General features: G+C 35.2%; 1 protein-coding gene across 3 annotated transcripts in view; it reads left to right on the top strand.

Annotated features, from left to right (window-relative positions):
• LOC149080805 (uncharacterized) overlaps positions 1–22,382 on the top strand; it is a 79,679-nt gene extending 57,297 nt beyond the window's left edge. The window contains exons 2-13 of one of the 3 annotated variants that reach the window (XR_016193390.1): positions 1,558–2,548; positions 2,647–2,833; positions 3,988–4,151; positions 4,356–4,381; positions 7,685–7,734; positions 7,868–7,997; positions 8,156–8,315; positions 8,607–8,659; positions 10,201–10,286; positions 17,490–17,533; positions 19,640–19,677; positions 21,639–22,382. Coding sequence is in view for 2 of the 3 variants with exons in the window: in XM_089237480.1 (XP_089093606.1) it covers positions 1,570–2,548; positions 2,647–2,833; positions 3,988–4,151; positions 4,356–4,381; positions 7,685–7,734; positions 7,868–7,997; positions 8,156–8,315; positions 8,607–8,659; positions 17,490–17,533; positions 19,640–19,677; positions 21,639–21,661 (1,854 nt within the window). In the remaining variant the exon portion in view is untranslated. The remainder of the gene's footprint in view (positions 1–1,557; positions 2,549–2,646; positions 2,834–3,987; positions 4,152–4,355; positions 4,382–7,684; positions 7,735–7,867; positions 7,998–8,155; positions 8,316–8,606; positions 8,660–10,200; positions 10,287–17,489; positions 17,534–19,639; positions 19,678–21,638) is intronic. The other 2 variants (XM_089237480.1, XM_089237481.1) reach the window with 2 other exon arrangements.
• Positions 22,383–22,641: the final 259 nt, after the last annotated feature.

Below are 22,641 nucleotides of genomic sequence, written 5' to 3'. Positions count from 1 at the left end.
ATATACGTATTTTTAATTTTGAAACTTAATATCTCCTGAAAAATGCAAAACATTTTTTCACACATCTAATCAAAATGCACAACCTTGTACTTTTTCAAAAATACTTCAAATTATATATAAAAAACAGCTATTTAATGAAAATTAAGATTGCAATATAGCAGCAAGTTTCATTTAAATGAAGGCTTGGCATTAAATTTATCTAGTTTCCCGGGTCCCTGCGATTGGAGTCAAATATGAGTCGATGAGTATATTTTGTTTGTTTTGGGCAGGATCGTCTTCAAAGCATCATGAGCTCTCCCCCCCCCCCCCCCCATCCCGGGGCAAGTGATTTTTTTTCTGAATCCCTTACCAAATTTTCGGAAATTTCAACTAGATCTCATTTTTGTGAAGCCCTATCCCTTCCCCCCACCTCTTGAGATGGTGGGCCCATGCGATAAGACGGCACTGGTTTTAGGGGAGGGCCCGGCAAATGTCCCACTTGCCCATGAAAAAATGGGGGTCCCGACTACAATTCGTCTTCGACGACGTGAGTAGTCTACACGCGTCATCCATATGGTAGTTCTGATATTCGTGTATGTAAAGTCAAACCAATATGATGCTAATCCTTGAAGGTGACTTAAATTGAGTTGTTGCGATTAAGGTGCCGATGAGTTGTCGGAGCCTCCGTGAACACCGCAGTGGTGTCCAAAACACCTATTTTACAACAAATTAATCATGTTTGCATGTCGAATAATTAGTTCATACAAGTGTGAGAAGTAAATGACCACGGAAAGTATGAGGACAAGGGGAAAACATTTGAATTCTATGGTCACTTTTTGGTTGGCTCACTGTTTGTCTGTCCTCTTCGGTTACAAGATCAGTGTCGTCTTGAGCCATGGACCCACCCGTATATTCTGACGGAAGGAGGGCTCAATACAATGAGACCTGGTTACAATTTTCGAAAGTAACTATGAAAATTTTGTAAGAAATTATTTCTAACCAGGCAGAGGCCATGCATTAAGAGGCAACCAGTGCCGTCTTAACGCTTGGGCCTACCCGGGGACCTCAAGTGCAGAGAAGCATCGTGAAAGTGATATCAGGTTCCATTTTTTGAGAGTAAGCATGTTAAAAGGTAAGCATTCATTTCTAGCCAGGTTGGGGAGAGGGGGCTCAGTAAAATAACCACTTTGTCCGGAGACGTATTAGGCTCTTAAGATGGCTCTGCCAGCAACTCGTTTTGCTTGAGGGCCTATGATGCTGTTAAGATGGCTCTGGATAATATGCCACCGCTATAAATACAGAACGAGATTACAACGCTCTGCAAGACCATAACAAGAGAGGCGTGGCCGCAAATGTGAAAAAAATGACACATAAATTAATATCATATAACATGGTAAATAGAAGTTGTTCCCCCCCCCCCTCAAAAGAAATTTCTGGCTATGGCTCTGAATCTCTGGTCACTTCGGTTTGTTATAAGAATTCAAACCATCTGCATAAATGTGTGAAACAGAAATTGTTTGTACAGTAATTGATGATATTTATGGTATCGATTCAATTATTTTTGTTTTGTTTTCTCAGGTGATTGAATCAATGAAGATGGCTGACACTTCTCTAGGAAAAGTACAAACTCTAAGAGCCATGTTCGCTCAGAAAGACAGTCCGGTGATGGGCTTCCTGCCCTCAACAAATAGCAGAATTGGATCCCGTCCTTGGAAGAGATCTATGTCCTCTCTTAGTGAAGACTGCCCTGAAACTTCACTGTCTAGCACAGAGCAGCAGGTTCAACCTATTAATCATAACGCTCAAGCAGCCATCCTGAAGCTTTTACAGCAACGGGATGTGCAGGTCAAAGACCAACTCAACGGTGTTGATTCCGTGAGAACAGTACCTCAGAAACCAGTGATAGGACCGAAACCCATTTTTGCAAGACAACAGTGCCGGAATGCCTTGTTGAACACTAAGCATGAACCTGTCACTCCTACCACAACCACTAGTCCACCAGTGACTGAAGTCAAATCGAACAAGGTAATTCCACCTAAACCTAAACGTAACTCTCCCTTGAAGAAGCTGAACGAAGCTTCCACAGCATCGAAATGCATCGAATCTCTCGCAATCCACCATCCTTACAGCAACGGTCATGTGATTAGTGACCGGCTTCCAAATGCAAGTGCTATACAGAATGGTGGTGCACCAGGATATACATTGAATCACAGTAATTCATCGACGAACAAATTCCAGGTAAATGGAAATCTTAATGGCCATAATCAGGACTCAAAGTTTGAGAATGATGCCAAAGCAATGAGTCAGCTGAGCCTCATAAATTCGGACAACTACATCTGTAAAAGTAACTGTAAACTGATCAGGAATAAACTCCCACCAAAAGATAAGTTGGGTCCAGCACCTCTGAAGCCATTAAAGCCACCACATCTGAAGCTACTGCCAATTCTATCTCCGTTTTTGCCCAGGGAAGAGTCCGAGAAACCCATCTTGGATCTGCCTCCAAGGAATAAACCAAACACACCATCTCAATTTCATGGAAATAATATTTTTCAGCCAAGAAATACCATTGGTGCGTTAGTCTTTTTTTTAATAGGACTGAAGGCTGTGCTGAAAATATTAAGTGTGTGGTGAGATTTGTTCTTACGTTTAATTTTTTCTTTTATCTAGCTTGCCCACCAAGACCCACGACAGCACCTCCAGTCCCGCCATCTCTAATATCATCATCACAGTCTCACTTCAGTAACAGTGCCACGAATTTCGAAAACATCAAGCATGAGAAAACATTCGTAGAAGAGATTGAGGAGCTGTATGAGGATACTTTGCTGGGCAGGACCGGGGAGAAGACATCTCACACGTAAGAGACATTCTTTGCTTTTATTCTTACATTCTTGCACATTTCATGAAATCTCTACAAAGAGAGCAGGTAGCATATCTACAACACAAAAATTCAAGCATCATCTGAAGTTAATTCCAATATGGAAAGTTAGATAGCAGCACATTCATTAGAACTTCCTCAGAGGAACGTTTAAAAAGTGTATTTGAAGTCTGTAAGTAGTAATGACTATCATTTAGCGATTCATGTGAGATATGAGAAATTTTTTGCAATGAAAAATTTTAATCCTTATGACGGCAATCCTGGGGATTTTTGCGTCTAACTTGATCCGTTTTACTTTGTTAATCCTGAAATATCTTGGGTTCTTAAAACCCTCTCATTTTGGCATTAACGAGCACAAATATAGTAAGTTTTCTTTTCCTGATAACAAATTTTCCTTCCCCCATCCAACCTGTCAATCAACTGCAGTAAGTGGAGTCAACTTTTGTTCAAAGTCTGATAACGAAAGGGAAAAGAGAGAGAGAGATTTACCTTTTAGGTAGTATAAGATTGTGCGCACAGCAGAAATTACAGCGAAGATAGTTTTTTCCCTCTTTCTCATTCTCGTACCTATTTCAAGGATCCCAGGGTGGAAACTAGGGAAGTGTGAAGAGTTTCTGGTGCTCGCTCCAGACTCTGGAGAAGTGAGAACCCAAATTCTTTCTTTGCCTTTATTTGGCCGCAAAAGAGAGGTGACCATATCTGAGGAATGTCCGTTAAGAGGGGTTTTACTGTACTGTATATGTAAGTTTTAACAGCTGACTGATGTGAACATGAATTCAAGGGAAAAAATCAACTGCCACTACGGGGAATCAAACCCATGTCCTCTCACTTGCTTTGGTCTGAGTTATGTCTGACTGTCCATGTATAGTTTTATTTAGTGAACACAAGCTCTAAGGAAAGAGGTTTGTTGCCTTTGTAGTGTTATAGTCTAGTGCGCTCAAGCAAGTGAAAGGAAATGCGTTCTATTGTAGAATTTTTTTTTCAACTCGCCTTGGCATCAGCCAGCTGTTGTGAGACCTTTGTATGAACAGCGGAGAGCGACACCACGCATCTTTGGATAGTACTATATAACGTAGTATAGTAGCTGTTGAAAAATTAAAATTATAAATGTCATAAATATTCAAATTTTGCAGATCATTTAGTCCGACAAAAGCAGAAGGAGAGTTTGAAGAGCTGTACGATGATGCTATAGACAGTAGGGAGCTCGAAAGTGTTCCCCCATGTCCCCCGAAGCCAAGGAACCCACCCCCTCCTCCGCCATCATTATATCTGGATCCTATTGGGAATGCTATAAATGGTATGTAGTGCTACTATTGTACTGATGTACATACAGCATTTGAATATAAATATGATGTTGAATATTTTGATGAAATTCTATAAACGATTGCACAGGTTAACAGTTAATTTGCAGATATGTGAAATTACAAAATTAATAGTTTAACATAAAAGATATATTCCATAATAGATCTATATCAATAATCCATTTTCATTCATTTTTCAGAAGAACTTTATCAGGATGCTTTTGAAGTAAGTAAAAGAAATTCTTATTAATTTGCTTTACTGATGTTAGTATGGGAAGATTGAGACGTATCCCAAGTAGTCACCTGACGTCAATATGGCATGATTATTATTTTAAAATGACATCAATAAAAAAAATCATGGTATTTCAAAGTCTTTTAATGATATGAACAATAAATAACGAGAATGATGTGAAATATCATGAAATGATGGTATCAGTAACTGACGTTAAAAAACTTTATGCCATAAATATTACGAATTTGTTTCAAACTGGGAAAATTTTTTTCCAGATAAAATATATAAATCATTATCAAAAATTTTTGTTAAACAAAAAAAGTAACTTTGAGAAATTTTCAAAACCGTTCAATAATTCCTGACAGCTTGTCACAACACAAATGAAAGTAGAGTAGAATCTTGATAACTGAAGATACGGATAACTCAACAATTGTTATTCTTGTTGCTGGCATAATACTAGATTCAATGGGAAGAAACCTCTTCAACTCGATACAAGGTAGCTAAGCCCAACTTAAGTCGACTATGATTTGTGATGCTCTATCACAACTAATTTTTCAAAATTTCTTGTGGATTGGCCAGTTAATAAATTTTCATGACATTTCTCTTGTATATTTCAATTCTTTGTTTCGTTGTTTTTTGTCATTTGCTGATCGAAAATACTTCCTCATACCTTAGGGGTAGGGTTCCCATTTTATGCAAAACATTCAATTTTTTGGAGCCTGAGAACTCAACCTATAGACCAAAACCATAAATAAGCACGAATGAGATATTTGGAATTTTTGAGCGAGAGATAGTTGAATGAGTTAGAATTTTTGATCTAAAAAAGACTTTTTTTAAGTTAAAAAAAAAAAGAAAGGTTTTTCCTAATTTTCTGCAATTATACTTCTTTTGAGACACATGTATTTTTCCCTCTCATTTGGGAATATTCTGAAACTTTTTGTAGAAATGCAGATAATTATTTTTTATTAATTAGTAGGTGATTGAATGAAAATTTTCAACTATATGTATAAGTACATTTACTTGGCACAAATAATGTTCAAAAATTGGGAGGAAGAGATCAAATGAAACCTCACTAACTTGATATCTGCTCAAGTCAGGCGCAGATCCAGGGTGTATCTGGGGGCGCTTTTTTACAGTGAGGTGTCAATCAGTGGGACCCAACCTAGTGTCCGCAGACACCAAACATACTTAAAATATAAAAGTTATTATTTAAAAATTAATAAAAAATTAAAAGTAAAAATTGAAGGCAGTTAAAAATTAAAATCTAATTAAAATTTATAAAAACTGTTTTTTCATTGAGCAACTTATTTTAAAAAATTTGCGATGTAACAGCTAATGAATTAGCTGTTTTTGACAATTTGGACATTTGTGCCGGCTAGCCTTGCAAAAAATACTGTATGCAAAAAAAGTTTGAGAGCCAAAATGAATATTAGGTTATATTTAGAAACATTGTACGGAATTCTAATGCACATTAGAAACTAAAATATTTTTTTATCAACAGTATCCAGTGCAATTGTACAAATAAATGAAAACTTTGCAGATGAAGAGAGCAGAATATCAAAATCATACGAAGAATTATTATTTGAAAATGTTCTTAGAATCCTACTCCCTTCTCCTTTGCTTGATAAAAGTTAAGGCTCACAGTTAACCAGGCAAAACAATACACACAAATAAAAATACATCCTGGTATCTGAATTTGTCTGTTTCTGATCCAAACATAGAATTTTTCATTGAGATGTTGATGAAGCACTATTTGTGAAGCTCACTTCAGCCAAGAATCACCAGTTGAAACTTTACTAACGTTTCAGTCACAGAAGATATTGAGGAAAGGTTTAGTTCAGGGCCAATCACTCGTGCCAGAATGGTTTTCTGGTCTACTGTTGACAAAAATTTTAACTAAATTTTTTTTTTGTACCAAAATAAAAAGATCCCCCTTTGTGAGAATAACTTTTTTTCAAGACACATTCTCAAATATATCAATTTCAACTTTTTTATGCATTTTTGAACTATTTAACCATTAATAGGACACACTGTGTGTATATGAACAAGTTGAAAGCGAAAGTTTCTCGGGCAAGGAAGCATCAAAGGAAAATCAAAGTTTATTATTTTGCAATGATCATATTTAAGTTCTTAGCATTGTCATTTTAGCTTTTTTATCCCTGGGTGGAATAAAGTATTCGGGGGCCCCTACTCGCATGTCACAATTTATTTAAATTGGCTAAGCAAAGTAATTATTGCCTTACCCCTGCAAAATGACTTACCTCCCCACACCAGTGCCTCCCAACACTCATTTAGATGCATGATTCATTAAAACTCAATATTCCCCTCAAATTTCATTGAGTCAAAACACTCCAAGTTTTGACTCAAGTATACAGTTATTTCTTATTGATAAAAAAATACCCCTTAAAATTTTGGAGAGGAGTGAAATTGCTCTTAAAAATTTTATTTTCTTCTAACACTGCTAGAGACCATGCTGAGGTGTGGCATATATTGAAATGGCTTTCTCTGGTCTCAGAAGACAAGTTATTGACAACACAATAACAAGAACTGCATATGTATCACCCTGTGAACCCTGAAAGTGGTTAATTTAATATCTCATTTTCTTAGTCTCGTGGTAATTATTCTGTCTTATTTGTCCAAAACTGTCTCCCAGCAGTGGTACAAAAATATATCTTGTAGAACTCTGAGACAACAATTACAAATGTTTTTTATGGCTTTTTTTTCTTTTCCTTACTTATTCCCTTATGCATGCAGAAAACATAGTTTTATCTGTATTCAACAGTACACCCAGATCCAGAGGAGCGTTCAGTTTTCCCAAGTGCAGAATAATATGGGAAAATTTCGTCCTGTAAAATATAGCGATTGATCAGGCTGTCCAATGAATCGTCCTTTCAGACACATTGCCCTGAATCTGCGCCCATGCTACACCTCTTTCATATGCATAGGTATTGAAATTTCACTCAGTCTGGCAGAAAAAAAAAATTATGACTTGCCAATAACTCAGCCTTCATATTTACTTGCATATACATATATTGCAGTCTCCATGCCAGAAGTCTGATATCTCTTCATAGTGGCCAGCAATAATTCTATTGGCTTATCTTATCGCAAAGTGGTAGTGACTGAAGTCTGAGCCAAGATCGTAGATTTCAAACTAGGACTATAAAATTCATAATTTAATGACTTTCATTATAGACATTGATTATAATTGAAACTTCTGAAACAATTCCCTGATATTTATTGATAGCAATAAATTATATCCCAATCTCATCATCTTATTGTTTTAATTATTTAATGTAGGCTTCCGATGAAGAATTCTATGAAGAAATGCCCACAGACTTACCTGAAGAGTAAGTTGCCTGTGTTTTCAACATATGTTATAAAATTTTAATGCTATTGTGTTAATAATTTCTGAACCATATGAATGTTATGCATGCTACAAGTTTTGTCATGAAAAAAATTCTTAAATATTCGCTCACGCAGGAATCATTACATAAATAACAGGAAAGAGCTCGAGAAACTCAGAAGAGAGAAGCAGAAAAGGATTCGCAAGGAGAACAAAGAGAAGGAGAAGAAAGAGAAAGAAATGGAGAAAGTCAAAAAGAAATTTGGGGTAATGGAGCATATTGAGTATACTAGTATATCCTAAAAATAATGAGTATATCTCAAAAATTATGCATAGAATTCTTAAGTACTTATTTCATTTTGTTGACGACGTCACAATGTAATGATCTTTGAACATTCTTTTCACGAATGTTTCATCTCATTTAGATATTAGGAGATGAGATACCAATTGATGCTGGAATCGTCAAATCAGACAGCAGAGGTGGGAGATGTGATCTCCAAGTGTGCAGAGGAGAGAAAGTGTATATACTAAGAATTGAAGGCAATCCTGCTGGGAAATGGCTAGTCAGAAACAGCAAAGGCAAATGTTAGTGACATTCAACTAATTCTTTGCTGAAAAATATTTTTCATATTCTCATATTTACAAATACAAATACAAATACAACGCCTAACATATAAGCTATTACGTACAGCGCTTATAATTACAGTGCTGAGTACCCATGCAATTTTGTAAAACACCCACAGAATTAATTTGGAAATTTCTTTCATAAATCTTAAGTCAAGCACCCGTATCTAGAAAACTTCAGAGGCCCCTGTATATAATTATGTATATTCTATTATTTTTTTGTAATGAAAATTTCTTATTTTCTATTTATAGTCGGTTATGTGGAGCTGACCAACATCGAAGTTGATCCAGACTCTGTTAAATCTGTGAGTATTGCATTCATATTAAAATTCTACAAGCATATCCATTTAACATTACACTATACAGTAAGTGGGAAATTTATTATGACCACCTGCTTTGATGTTCGGTGTAGAGGGGGGTCATAATGTTGAATACTCGGATGTGGTTCTATTTGAGTTAAAGGGAAATACCAAACAATGTCAGGAAAATATTTCCTAAATTTCAATGCTCCCTACTCCACTCTGAAGTGCAGTGGCAATGCACATTGGGCTCCTGCTTTTTTGCTATTTTAGTTAGATTCACACTTGGTCATCTGCATTATGTAATTTGTGATACATTGTACCATATCACTTTCTTCAAATCATTAACTATCCATCTCCTATGATTTTTGGTGAACTGACGACACATGATCTTAGCTGCAAAGGCTTTTGCACCTGCCTCCAGCTCTAATATACGAAGCAGAAAGGCCATCACAGTTCTTTCCTGATTTAGCTGTTATCTTTCGGACGTTTGGAAAACCCTTGTCTTTTTCTTTGTGTGGAAATATCTCACAATTTCATTTCTGTCTTGATTATTAATTTAACAACACACGTTTCATTCAGACCCATAGTTATGTATATAGTAAATCACTCCGTTATCTTTAAATAATTGCTGCTCTCACTTTCACGTGTTAACCTTTCCAACTGATGCTTGTGTGATAACTTCAGTCATTCCATTTTCAAAATTAGTGAAATTGCCAGGGCCGCAACTGGGGGTATCAGGCAGATCTGGTACCCAGGCACCATACTATACAGGGCACAAATTTCACTCTTTAACCTCTAATTCAACATTACAAGGGGATGCCAAAATGTGTGCTTGGCCTGGCTGACCAAGCATCTAGTTGCAGCCCTGGAAATCAAAATTTTTACTTATTTCTTCACATGGAACTAAAACAGTGATATACATTAAAAAACACACAAACATGAAACTTTAGAAATAGAAAGGCATATTAAAACAAAGACACACAAATGAATACACACACACATTAATTTGTATATTACGAAGATAGGGCTAGATCTTGGGAGGGTGGGGGGGAACTGCCCAAAGGCAGCAAATTTTAAAGAACAAAAAAAAAAAAAAACCCATAAAATCAGGTTTTATGGTGAGTTACAATGGAAAGTGCAGAATAATCATGTTTGTCCTCTTCTCACAAAAAAATCCTGGTTATGTGATCCTGGTTATGAAAAATCCTTATTATCAAAGCTCCTGAAAGGTCCCTGATTTATTTGATAAACACAAAATTCTGAGGTGGTCATAATGAACTTACGCTGATTGTGTAGATTTTTTGACTCTCAAATAATCAATGTAATGCATGTTTTCACTAATTCTGAATACTGAAGAACATACTACCTATTTCCACGCATGTCAAAATTAGTGTCTAAATGTATACCGCTTTTCATTTATATTTTGTGCATTGTAATTACAAGCATTTGACTGGGACTTCCATTTCTATGCAATCATTGAAAACTAGATGGATATAAAACTTTTGTTTTGTTTTTAACCACTAACAATTTTTTATGTTTGTTAGTCTTTTAGTTCTTCAGATTCTGTTGAAAATAATCTCGAAACAAACAGAGGAGAAACGTGGTTGTCTAAATTCACTTCTTGTATGAGGCAAGTTATTTCATTAAATGCTCCTGAGAATGGAGAAAGCTAACTAGGTGCCCAAAAATATAGATAGCTTCAGCGCTTTTTTATTCTTGATTATCTGTATAGTGCTGACATTAGTGATGGCTTGAAACACATTCGTGGCGTATAGAAAACCCTATTTATGTGGCTGAAAAGTGTATTTTCTCCTGCAGTGATATTGATTCTGCTAGCGTCACAGTTTGGCAGTGTATGTGCTATGTTTGATCCAAACTGTGTATCTCACTCATATATTTGCTTGAGCAACCAAAATCTCTTTTCTGTTTCTCATTCTGACTTTCAAAATATGAGGGGTGTTCGGAAAGTAGATACAACAGCCAATATTTCACATACCTAGACTAATACTGTCACAACTCAAAAAAATCTGAAACTACAGAATAACGAAAATTAACTTCACTTTTTTAATACGCAAGGCTACTTATTGGAATGAAAGTTCTGCTGTTTAGAGGCCAGATTTGTAGCTAGAGGAATGTCACTATTACCCACTTGTAGAGAAAAAAAATTGGTGTTTTGAGTATGGAATTAACTCAATTTCATGAATTTGCGAGTTATGACAGTATTCTTCCAGGCGTGTGATTTGTTCAAAACATTTTTTTCAACAAAGCAACTATCACAAATTATTCACTAGTTCATGTTATTTTTCTATACGATTGCTACAATTGTCTCAAAATTTATTTAGTTATAGTGCTAATTTCTGTACCTCACTATCATGTAAATCTGCAGCAGGCTACCGGAACCATATTGTAACTTCATTTCTTTTTATTGTCATGGATGTTTTGTCTGCCCTTTAAGATGTTTGTTTCTCCAGTTAATGAAACAAATGGAAGTCTGTGAACACAATTTTGAGGCTGTATGATTGAAACTTCCTACTTGAATCTTTTTGAGAAGTACATTGGTGGCATTCGCTGTGGAAAACTAGAGCAGTAGAACACACACATTACTTTTCAACATTACCCATTCAACATACCCTATGAGAGTGACATCATATTCCGATAGTCAAAGTAAACAATGAGTATCCAAAGATGATGTAATTCTCAAATATCCATATGAAAGTTTCAGCAGAGGGCTGATGCAAAGATACAGACTTGAGCAGATTGTCAGTATGGTCCTGTTGAGCTTTAAGGAAAGAGGTTCATTTACTTTGTAGCATAGTGGTCTGTCAGACCAGACATGACCTAGGCCCACTAGTTCATGTTATTTTTCTATACGATTGCTACAATTGTCTCAAAATTTATTTAGTTATAGTGTTTTTCTTAGTGTTTTTTTATAGTGTGAGATGGGTCATGCTGGGGAGAGCATAGTGTTCTAGCGCTCTCACCAGACGAGAGAAGGCGGGGATTTGATTCCTTATAAAAGGAATTTTGAGCGTTTGAATTTTCTTTCCTGAATTCATCTTTGCATCAGTCAGCTGTTGAAATCTTCTTACTTTGTCAAAGCCATTGGAAGGTTTAGCAATGATGCAGTAGTATTAATTGTGATCATTTGATCATTCTTGTTGCACCACTGTCATTTTCTGCACACGAGGGCTAATTAGACCAGGACCTACAATTTATTGCCAATTCCGAACGGCAGCCTTTCCTTTATACTCACCCAGAGGTTGGTTCACTAACACCCTCTATGTGGGGACCAAAGTGTTATCCAAAAAAATAATATTGTTGAGTAATTATACTCTAAAATTTTAAAGGGTAGTTTTGTAAACGGAGGGGTATTTTTTAAAATAAAAAAAACAGAGAGAGATAAAACTCTATAGAAAATTATCTAAAATTTGAAGGAGTATTTATACTCCTCAGTAAAATTAAAGTAGTAAAATTGAATTTTGGTTGTGAATTACGCATCTATACTCTGTTTGCTCTAACTTGGGTCCTGATGTAAATAAACCGCTGTACCAATTTTTGATATCACTCCGCATCCTTTATCTCTATTGGTTGTAATTTTACCCACCCCCTTCATTATGTGTTCCGAACACGTGCGTTTTTTCCTCAAGCACGAGATTGTAAATCATGATTCTAATTTATGAAGAATTTTCCTGGAATTTTTTTTTCACTGTTCTCCAAATTTTTTTGAAATAAAAACTGTTGATAACACTAATTATAATAGAAAGAGGTATATATATATATATATCTCCCAAAAAAAAAATTCGATAACGTATTCTGTCATTATCATGGCACACTCCTCAAGAGTTGGGATGACAGGGCTCCAGCCCAGACACAGCCTGAGGGGGGGGGGTCTTGCGGCAGGATGTGGGGCCATGGTCGTTACAAAAGTTTGTGCTAGTTGTTTATTATTTTATGGCAGATAGTGAGAAAGAAAAATCCTCATTTTTTCTTATTACTTTTTTTTCTTCAGAATTTTACAATTTTATTTCCAAGCTAATTTACGCCGTATGATTTTCCTGGGCCGGATATGCTACCAATTATTATAACGTGAAACAAATTATGAGCAACTTACCATTGTGTTGCCGCTTTTTTATTTTTCTTGCGGGTCTGTATAATATTTCATAATAATCCACGGGCTGTAGAAGTTCCAATTTGATGAGAGAGTCATCCACATTTACTTCAACCTGTTGTTGATATCCTGTTTTTTGCTGACAATTTCAGTTTTTTATCCGTGCGTAGGTTGCAAGCCATGACCCCAACATCCAGCAGCAGGAGCCCCTGGACTGGAATCTTTAATGGGTCCCCCAGGCCTTTTTATTTTTTTTTAAATATTTATTCCATATTATTTCAAAGTTCCTATCCACTTTTTTTTTTTTTTTTTTTTAAAGTGTCTGTCATAATGAAGCTAACTGAATCAAAAATGAGCATTACTCTTTCGACCTTGATTTTCAAAAGGTTACCTTTATGTCTATATGATAATCCTCAGAATTCTTGGGCTGGTGGCCTTAGATGAAACCAATATTACTTCCTCCCAACAAGCTGCTCAAGCAGGAGTGAGAATTCTTTTGAAATGTGTACATTCACCAGGAATGATAAGTGACCCCCCCCCCCCGTTCAGTGTATGTCAAAGCATGTGGGTGAGAAAAAAAATCTTGTTGACAGAAACTTTGTTTATAGGAGTCCAGAGCAGCTGCAAAGAAATGCATTTTCAAATGGCTCTGCAAAAAAGATAGACACCCATATTTCATTTATGTCATCAAAGATAAAGAAGAAAACTCTTTTTCTTGCAAGACCTCTTGAAGAAGCATATACAAGTGTATATCAAATCTGTGTGCCAATAGGAATAATAATAATAAAATGAAACTTCTCCCTTTAAGAAGGGGATGGTAATGTTTGAGTGAGAATGAGAAAGGTGTATCCTGTCAACACCCACCCTGAAGGCATAGCAGCAAGAAGCTTTGACCGATCTTTTAAAAAATATTTTTTCCTGTCTTCCAGATAACTTTGAAATAATATGGAATAAATATTTTAAAAAAAATAAAAATTATGAGGTATTTTATGGTATGAGGGGCAAACGACAATGTGCGCAGTAAGAAAAGGTGAAATGTTCTTCAACCAATCATTTTGGGCATCCCACACCTGCTTTTATTTACATCAGGACCCAAGTTAGAAGGAACACTTGTATATTAATTGGGATTTATGGAAGATCCAAAGTGAATGAGAATAATGTCTTTTGTCTCAAAAACAGAAATCATCTTCCATAAGTCTCTTTTTTATTGAAATTTTGAGCTTCTTGGCTTTTTGTGAACATGTATGCCACCATTACTGATGATCACTGCTTGGATTCATGAACACTAGTCCCACCTCCATAGAATTCACAGCACCACATTGTTAGATTTTGTTACCATAAACAGACACAATTTCTTTGTGAATATCCACTGAGTCTTGCATTTGAAGAAACATGAGACAGAGCACACTCGCAATTGGCAGGATTCTGTACTGCTATTATAAACTTGCCACTTTAGCAAGGAATTTTCGTCAGCAATGGCAAAACACCATGAAGGAAATGCTAAAGGATCATAGTCAAAATCAGCATTGCGAACATATGCAATAAAATATTACTTTTCTACTCATACATTATACATCATTACTTTCCGAATAACCCTTATACTTTATATCTTCATTCGCAAAAATATCGATGCATCCGTAATTATTCTTTCATACAGCACTTCCAATGCATTAGTTGGCAAATTTATTATGTTGGAATATGAGAGTACTTTGCATGTATATTGTGTAAGTATGGCTTCTGTATCAAGTGAATGATATCAAGGCTAGTTTGTTTAATTCATGCTTTCAAGGATTTTCATCTCTGCTTTGCTTATGTTAATATGGAGTCTGTACTCTGTCACTTTCACTTTCTTCTGTCTACTGTCACTTTGCGGAGTCTGTTTATGTAATTCTAGATTTTATAGTGACTTTTCTTTTGTGTTATGGTATTGAACTGCAAAAACAGTTCAGTAAATGAAATTGAATGTACAATACTTAAAAAAAATTTATGCTCCTTTTGACTATATTCATGTTTTTTAAAAGAAAAAGAAAATTCCAGCATTTATGTTAATTTAAAATTCAGTGTACCTATAGGGTTTTCCTCCATACTTTTTTTTACACTATCTAATTATTAGTATTTGTACAGTTTGATGTTTCAGGGCCCGTACAGCAAAAATTGATGACAGTGTTAGTTTCCTCTTACTCAGGAAGGCTATAATATACATTTTATTTATTTTTTTTATAAAATTATGCATACAATTTTTTTTGTAATGTTGAAATCAAAGAACACCACTGTTAATCCTAAAAAATAGCCAATATTTCTGGCACAGATTTTGGCTGATATAGTCTGAACATGCACACACCATTCCTGAACAACCAGATGCACCCAGGCTCCCATCCCTAATGCAATTTTGAACCTTAGGCTGATGTTGTCTGGCTATCAGTTGAGTTCATATCAAAAAATAATTTCTGCAGAGGAACAGGCAGACCTGTAAGTAACATAATACTTGCATAAAATGAAAAATTCAAGTATTTGCCACCTTTAATTCAAATCATGGAGGACAGATGGTGGCAACAAGAGCACTAAACTAGCAAAACTCTAACAACATAAATACATTAGGGCCACTCATATGCACACGACATATTGCAGCATGTACCAATTGGTTAGAAATTCTGTAGAGGAATGTATATTTAAGTATTACAGCCAAGTAATTAGTTTATCTAGAAGGTGCTGAATAGAATTTTGAGTGCGGTCTTCGATGAAGCCAACCGAATTCCCAAACACCCATTTTTCAAGAAATCTAGCTTCGTATGACATGAGCGGTATGGGCTGATGAACAGAAACAGGCTGATGTGGAACTGTTTGCCATAGTGTGAGCACAGCAGAGCTGTAGATGGTAGTATGCTTGCCTGGTATGCAAGAGGGCCTGGGTTCGAGTCCCGGCAGAGATATGGTTACTTTTCTTTCCAAGTTCACCTTAGCATAATATCCGGAAATTATCTGTTTCCTTGATATCTCGAGCTGAGAAAAAGCTATCTCTAAACTGCCCCCCCCCCGGGGGGGCCATTTCCTGAAGTTAAGAGAGGGTACTAATGCCTCTATCTCAGCACCTCACGCCACAGTTCATGAAATACGGAAGGCAGGGTCATGTCTCCAGTGGTGTAGATGGTTAGATGGTAGTGTGCTTGCCCGGTATGCAAGAGGGCCTGGGTTCGAGTCCTGGCGGAGACATGATGACTTTTCTTTCCGAGTTCACCTTAGTGTAATATCCGAAAAATAACTGTTTCCTTGACAGCAGAGCTGTTCATAATGTCACAATATGATACTATAGTGAAAGTTTCATGGCCCAGGAACCAAGGGGTTGAGCCCATACCAGGAAAAACAATTGTATAATCACTGATCAATCCATTAAATTTCAGGGACGTCCAGATACTCATGGTTAGAGTAAAACTATATGTTTTGTATTTATTTATTGTATTATGTTATGTATACGGACATTATGTATATAAATTGCAATGAATTTCAATTGAAGTAAAACGTGATAAACTTCACACATTTTGATTTAATTCTTTTATGTGATATAATGTTGATATGGCATTGTGTGCAATAACTCATTTTAAATTACGGCTCATCAAAAGAATATATAGTTGACCCTCTGTAAGTGAATACCAGATAAGAGGGTTAAAAGTTTGATATACAAATTAAATGTGTGAAACAAGGAAATATATGAAAAAATTGCTTCAATAAATTTTAATGTGAACTATCTAAAGATATATTATGATTAAAACTTCCTTGAAAATTGAATGTTTGAGGTTTAAAGTATTAGAAATCAAAATTTAAAAAAATCAACTGCTATATTATCACAAACAACAGTTAACTCCCTTATGTTCTCGCATTCAGCATCTGAATAAATGTTTCATATCAATTTGTGACAACACAAAACATTTAATGCAGTAAAACCTCTCAACAATGACCAATAACAGGACTGAGTAAATGTGGCCATTATTGGGAAATTACAGTTGTTAATAGGTTTAATATTTCTGAAACAGATTAAATTTTTTTGTTGCTTGTAAAACTATAAAAATCCCTGCTATATAATTCATTAGAAAAAGCTGTTTTTGTAGCACAAGACAACAATATTTTGTATTGAATATATGTGAATTTTTCATAAACTATTTGATTTTCTATTGTTAATTTAATTCCAAAATTTTATGAGTAAAAATGCATACAGCTACGCTGTAATTTTTGTATTCTGGGACATGCATTCTGCAGATCAGATTCATCCTCCGATGCAATCAGCTATTTTTTTTTATCCATGGCAAAGCTTGAGGGTTATTTTTCTCATGTGATAAAATGAATACTTTTTCTCTCATTTTGATTTACAAAAGTCGTCATTATTTGGAAATTGTTTGAATTTTTAATTGGGTTGCTGTATTGTGAAATACATATATGACATCCATATTTGTTATAGGCATCTTTTTCAGCCACCTTGTTGGGCATTTTACTTGTTGTGACCTTGTATTTGTATAAGAAAATACAGCTGCTGTTCAAAGGTTACCATTATTCGGAGAGTAATGACCCTTATGAGAGGTTTTGCTGCACACGATTCATGAATTCCACCAATTTTTTTTTTAAATTATTCTATAAATTATAGCTTCAAAATCAATCAGTGGTTTCATTGCAAATATTTATATAAAAAAGTATGTTTACTTTATTAATAATTTGATTATTCCAATTATTTTGCAGGTGATGATTGAGCGAAGAGCCTCAGTGATAAGTTCTTGTAACAGGTATTAACTTTTTTAAATTTAGCATTGAGCATTATTTTGCACAATATCTTTGCAAACTGAATAAAAAAATCTATCATTGTACTTATGTCTGTGGTAAAGGGCATCTGGTGCGACGGAAAAAACTTAATTGGAAACATGAACATTGGATATGACGTCATACTTTTCTTTCACATTAAGTTCTTTGAGCATTTGACTGCAATTTTCATGATTAAACTATTAAAAGATATGTTTGAAATTTACCCATAAAATAAAATTTAGAAATTTAAATAATATTTACCATATTTTCACTAGCACCAAAGTTAGTCATATTTCAAGTCTAAAATACAGTCCTCACAAACAACACCATGACAAGTTGGTCACAAAGATCTTGCATATGATTCACTAACAGCACTAACGTTATACTGAACTTCTAATATCCAATGTCTCACAATTAATTTGAAATCGCTACCAAAATAATTAATGCTCTTCCGAAATGCCATTCCGATCTGAATATTTAGATGGTCAGGCAAAAAAAGGCTAATGTAATTGGTCAGGTGGGGTCACTTCATACCTTAGGGAAACTTTGGCCAATGCTATAAAGGAAGGACAAACCAGAAGAACCTCACATAAATTTGTCAAACACGAGTAACAACTAGCTTGAAAGGTACTGATAGCAGGATGTACCAAATATATTTCTTTCTCAAGGGATGGCAAGATGTGTGGGGGTACGAAACGACCTCACCATGCCAGTTAAGGATTGAGATAGGTTGGTTTGCTTATTTTAAGTGTAATTTTTTATATTCACTCACTGAGCAAATTTTTCAAAGTGAAAATTAACATTTCTGCTTTCATCATGATTCCGGTAGAAAGCAGGCTGACCATCAACACAATACTTAACACAAAAATTCAGGTATCTGACTTTTTCACTTTTATTGTGGAAGACAGATGGCCAGCCCCAATAGAACATGGACAACCGCCAACATTATAAATAGGTTAGGGTTGTGCACGTTCATGCTGGGCATGTACCAGTTTGTTAGAAATTCCGTAGAGGAATGTTTATTTGAGGTGCATGTACTGTTAATTAGTGGTGGTCATCATTATTTACTGTCATGAATGATGATGCACCCATCCTCAGTGGTGGGTTAATGTCAATTTTGAGGGCCCAAATGTTGGGCCCCCTTAAATTAAAAAAGTGTGATTTCAGGTTTTTCAAGGCCTTGAGTGCGCAGTACCCGGTGTGCCCACCATTAAATCCACCTCTGCCCTACCTCCAGGAACGCTTTGATATATCTCTGAGATAGGAAGCAGGGTGTGTCCAGCCCTTCAATGTTCAATGTTATGAATGGTGATGCACTTTTGCAAATATTGCATTTGCATGCTAAAAAAAACCAGTCAAAGTTACTTTGTTATGCATGACTGAAAACATGCTTTTGTTACATCGAAACCCACCCTTGTTTTTGGAAATTCAAATTTTTCTCAACATTTGGTTTAAATTAAAAGTGATACATAACCACGCACACTGTAAATAAATTTCTAAATGGAACTGATCACATCGCTATCACTTTGGGGCCATTCAAGTACAGTCAAACCTCGTTAATGCATCACTCTTGGGAGAGCAAAAAAATATGACTTAGTAAGCGGAGTGACTCGTTAAACGGAGTAAGCCATAGCTGTGCCAATTCCTGCCATAGGACAATTGGGACTTCCAGAAAGTGACCCGGTAAGCGAAGTGACGTGTTAACCGGGTGACGCACTAACGAGGTTTGACCGTATTACGTAAGCAAATTTTTAGCCATTTTTGACCCCCCCCCCCCGTCAGCAAAATTTCGTCATCAGCTCTGCCCCTCTGAATCCTAACTCATATTTTCATAAAGGGTGGTTGAGGACGTAAGCATTATCCAAACCCCCCTCCCCCTTGTCATCAAAAGTCAGCAAATCGGAACCCCCCCCCCCCATCAATGATGACGCAATACTTGAACGGCCCCTTTTCAATGTTCCAAATTAAACAAGGCTATTATTACATCAATTCTAATTTGTTGATAAATTTCAATGAGTTTGTACTTGGTAGAAATTTTTTTGATAATTTCCTGTTATCATGAATGATTCATATTTTTCTTTTCTTAACAGCGAGGAACTTTATTGTGAAGCCTATTCAGAACAAGAAGGTATGTGTCATTTAATTCTCATCACAGAAAACTTTTATATGAAACCAAATTTTTCGATTTAAAAAATAGTAGAGATATTCCAAGTTTATTCCACTTCCTGTAATATCTATACTTATACAGTTAAACTTGGAATTAACTAAGTCCAAAGTCACCTCGAAAAAGGTCACCTGGAAGCGTAAAATGGCTATAAATGGAAAATGAAAACACAACTTATATACAGGGTGATTATAAAAAAACTATCCCGACATATGGGCCCCTAACTATCATACCATTCACAGAAACTGAATGAAATTTTGGCATAAGGTATTTTGAGGTATGCGCTCAAGAATGATATGGAAAACAACAGTGTCACTCTAACAGTTACGGTTACAGTGAGAAAATTTCGAAAATATCAAATGGCAACACCAAGTTTTTTGTATTGGAATGCGATCTCCATACTGAAAAACACTAAATAGCGTTGGAATGGCACCTGTAGCACGAAAAACCACGGAGCTAGGCAAGGAAAAAGTAAAAAGGACTTTGCCGTGCACCAGAGCATTAATGTTCGTTTCATTCGTCACACCGTTTCTTCGGCTGAGATCCCAGCCTGATCCACAAGGTCATGTGGAAAATTTGTGAAACACAATAAAATGCTTTATTTTATGCTGCTTCTCTGTCCTTATGGTTGTCCTCACTTTTAGCCTATCTACCGCTGGTGATTTTCATGCTACAGTTGCCGTTTGAACGCTATTTAGGGGTTTTCACAATGGAGATCACATTCCAATACAAAAACTTGGTGTTGCCATTTGATATTTTCGAAATTTTCTCACTGCAACCGTAACTGTTAGAGTGACACTGTTGTTTTCCATATCATTCTTGAGTGCATACCTCAAAATACTTTATGCCAAAATTTCATTCAGTTTCTGTGAATGGTATGATAGTTAGGGGCCCATAAGTCGGGATACTTTTTTTATAATCACCCCGTATAAGCATCAGTATTCTCGTAGGATAATAATTATCAATTATTAATATTTGATTATCAATTACGAAACTGTTTCCCAAATTTTAGTAATTGATAATTGTAATTTTTTTGTACTTTTAAATATTTAAAATGATGATAAAAGTTTCAGATTGTGAATATAACACCTTGAGGCATAGGTTGAACAATGTTAAAATGGGCATTTTTTAAATTATTAAAGAAAAAAACCACTTAAAATTTATAAATTAGCATTTTGGTCATTTCCTGTACTGACAATTCATTTATTTTAAATAGCTCACTCGTCATTTTAGCACGTTTTGATTCATTCAGCATAGATTGGCTTTTTATGAAATTAGATCACAGAGTTTTGCCTTTTTCCGATCAACAATTGTGGTTTTTTTTTGGTCAAACTGAGTTGCTAAGAGATAAATCGAATGCAAAATGCAAATTAAATTCTTACATACGTTTTAGCACACAAAGGGTGCAGTTTTCAGAAAAAGTAGTACTCATTTTTTGTCTATCATGAAACCTGAGCATATCTTCAGGACTAACCCCCAAATTTCTTTTCACTTTAGCTTAGCAGCATGGCAGCTCGTAACAGAAGTCAGGATCTAAAAAACAGCGTCCGTAGTATGCTGAAATTGTCAGAATTTTCAAATTATGTATTTTTTGGTTTTCAAAGATTTGTTGTATTACAACTTGTTGAGAGAAACAGTCTGACTGCTTATAAAGTTTTTCCAAACTAAATTTGATCGTACAAAAACCACAAAATTTTCCCCCCAAACTTTGAACTATACAAAAAATTTGGAAAAAAATTTGCTTTGAACAGGAAATTTTAACATTACATTAGATAGAAACTTCAAGTGAAGTTCATAAAATTATGAATTACCCAAAATTTGAATTAAACAAGTTCCGCTGTATAAAACTAAGTTAACACATTACAGTATTTTATGAGCACATCAGCTTCTTCTCATTTTACTAATTGTTTTCATTTTCTTTTCAGCTATTTATGAAACCACATATTGAGAAGAAAAGGCTGAATTCATACCCGAGTCATCATCTTGTACAAATTGAATCGCTTAATATATTTTGCTTACCCCACAGTCGAGAAAAATTTATACGAATGGTCGATTCTCCGGTTTTTAAAACGTACGAACTATGTATTTTTGTAGTGAAAGATGCATATTTTTCATTGATATGTTGTCTCTGAATTTATTTATTGTTTGAAATGAGTGTTTTTTTTACTGTAACATGGAAATTGAAGTACAAACTTCGTTTTGCTGGTTCTTCAAATGGTAGTAAAGTGCATTTAATGCAATATTTTATGATTGCAACTAATATCAAGTGGAGGCTTCTCGGAGAGAAGTGATAAAGTTTTGAAAAAATTGAAGTTTTAAATGTTATTTCTGCAAAAATTGAAATTTTCATGGTTTTTAATATGTAATATGTTGATGAATGTACACTGTGTATTCAACATGTCATATAGATTCCATATTTTAAGCAAACATTGATATCATACACATGTATGCACATTCAAAAATTTCCTTATTTGACATTCATGTTTTTGCATGTTTATTGAATCTACATTTCTTTTTTGAGATGTATTTTTTGAATAATGTTTACATACATCTTCCATATTCTGGTTGCATACAGCTGTATTTTTCTAGTCTAACAACAACATAACTTTATATTGATATTTATATCTATGATCAAGTAAATATATGAGAAATAAAAATTTTATTCGATACTTTTGAAGGATATTGATTAATTCACATATGCTTAAATGTCTATGGACATTCTTTTACTCATTTTCAGTGGCGTCAAAGTTGCAGTTGCTTGAGTGCTCCCAGGTTTTGAGAAATCAATATCACCTACATGAAATTCAAGATGAGCACTCACAGGCTAGAAACACTTCTGATGTCCCTGGACATTTTTATTGATCTACTAGCTACAATTCCTGGTGCTGCCCGTGTTTTCTTCAATTACTGGGAGGATTGAAAAAGTGA

This window comes from Pholcus phalangioides, unplaced genomic scaffold, assembly GCF_987345545.1.
Source record: "Pholcus phalangioides strain wild (caught in Gottingen) unplaced genomic scaffold, Ppha-v1.0 ptg000010l_1, whole genome shotgun sequence".
NCBI lineage: Eukaryota > Metazoa > Arthropoda > Arachnida > Araneae > Pholcidae > Pholcus > Pholcus phalangioides.
The sequence above is the reverse complement of the archived record's forward strand: the minus strand, read 5'-3'. Positions and strand labels throughout refer to the sequence as shown.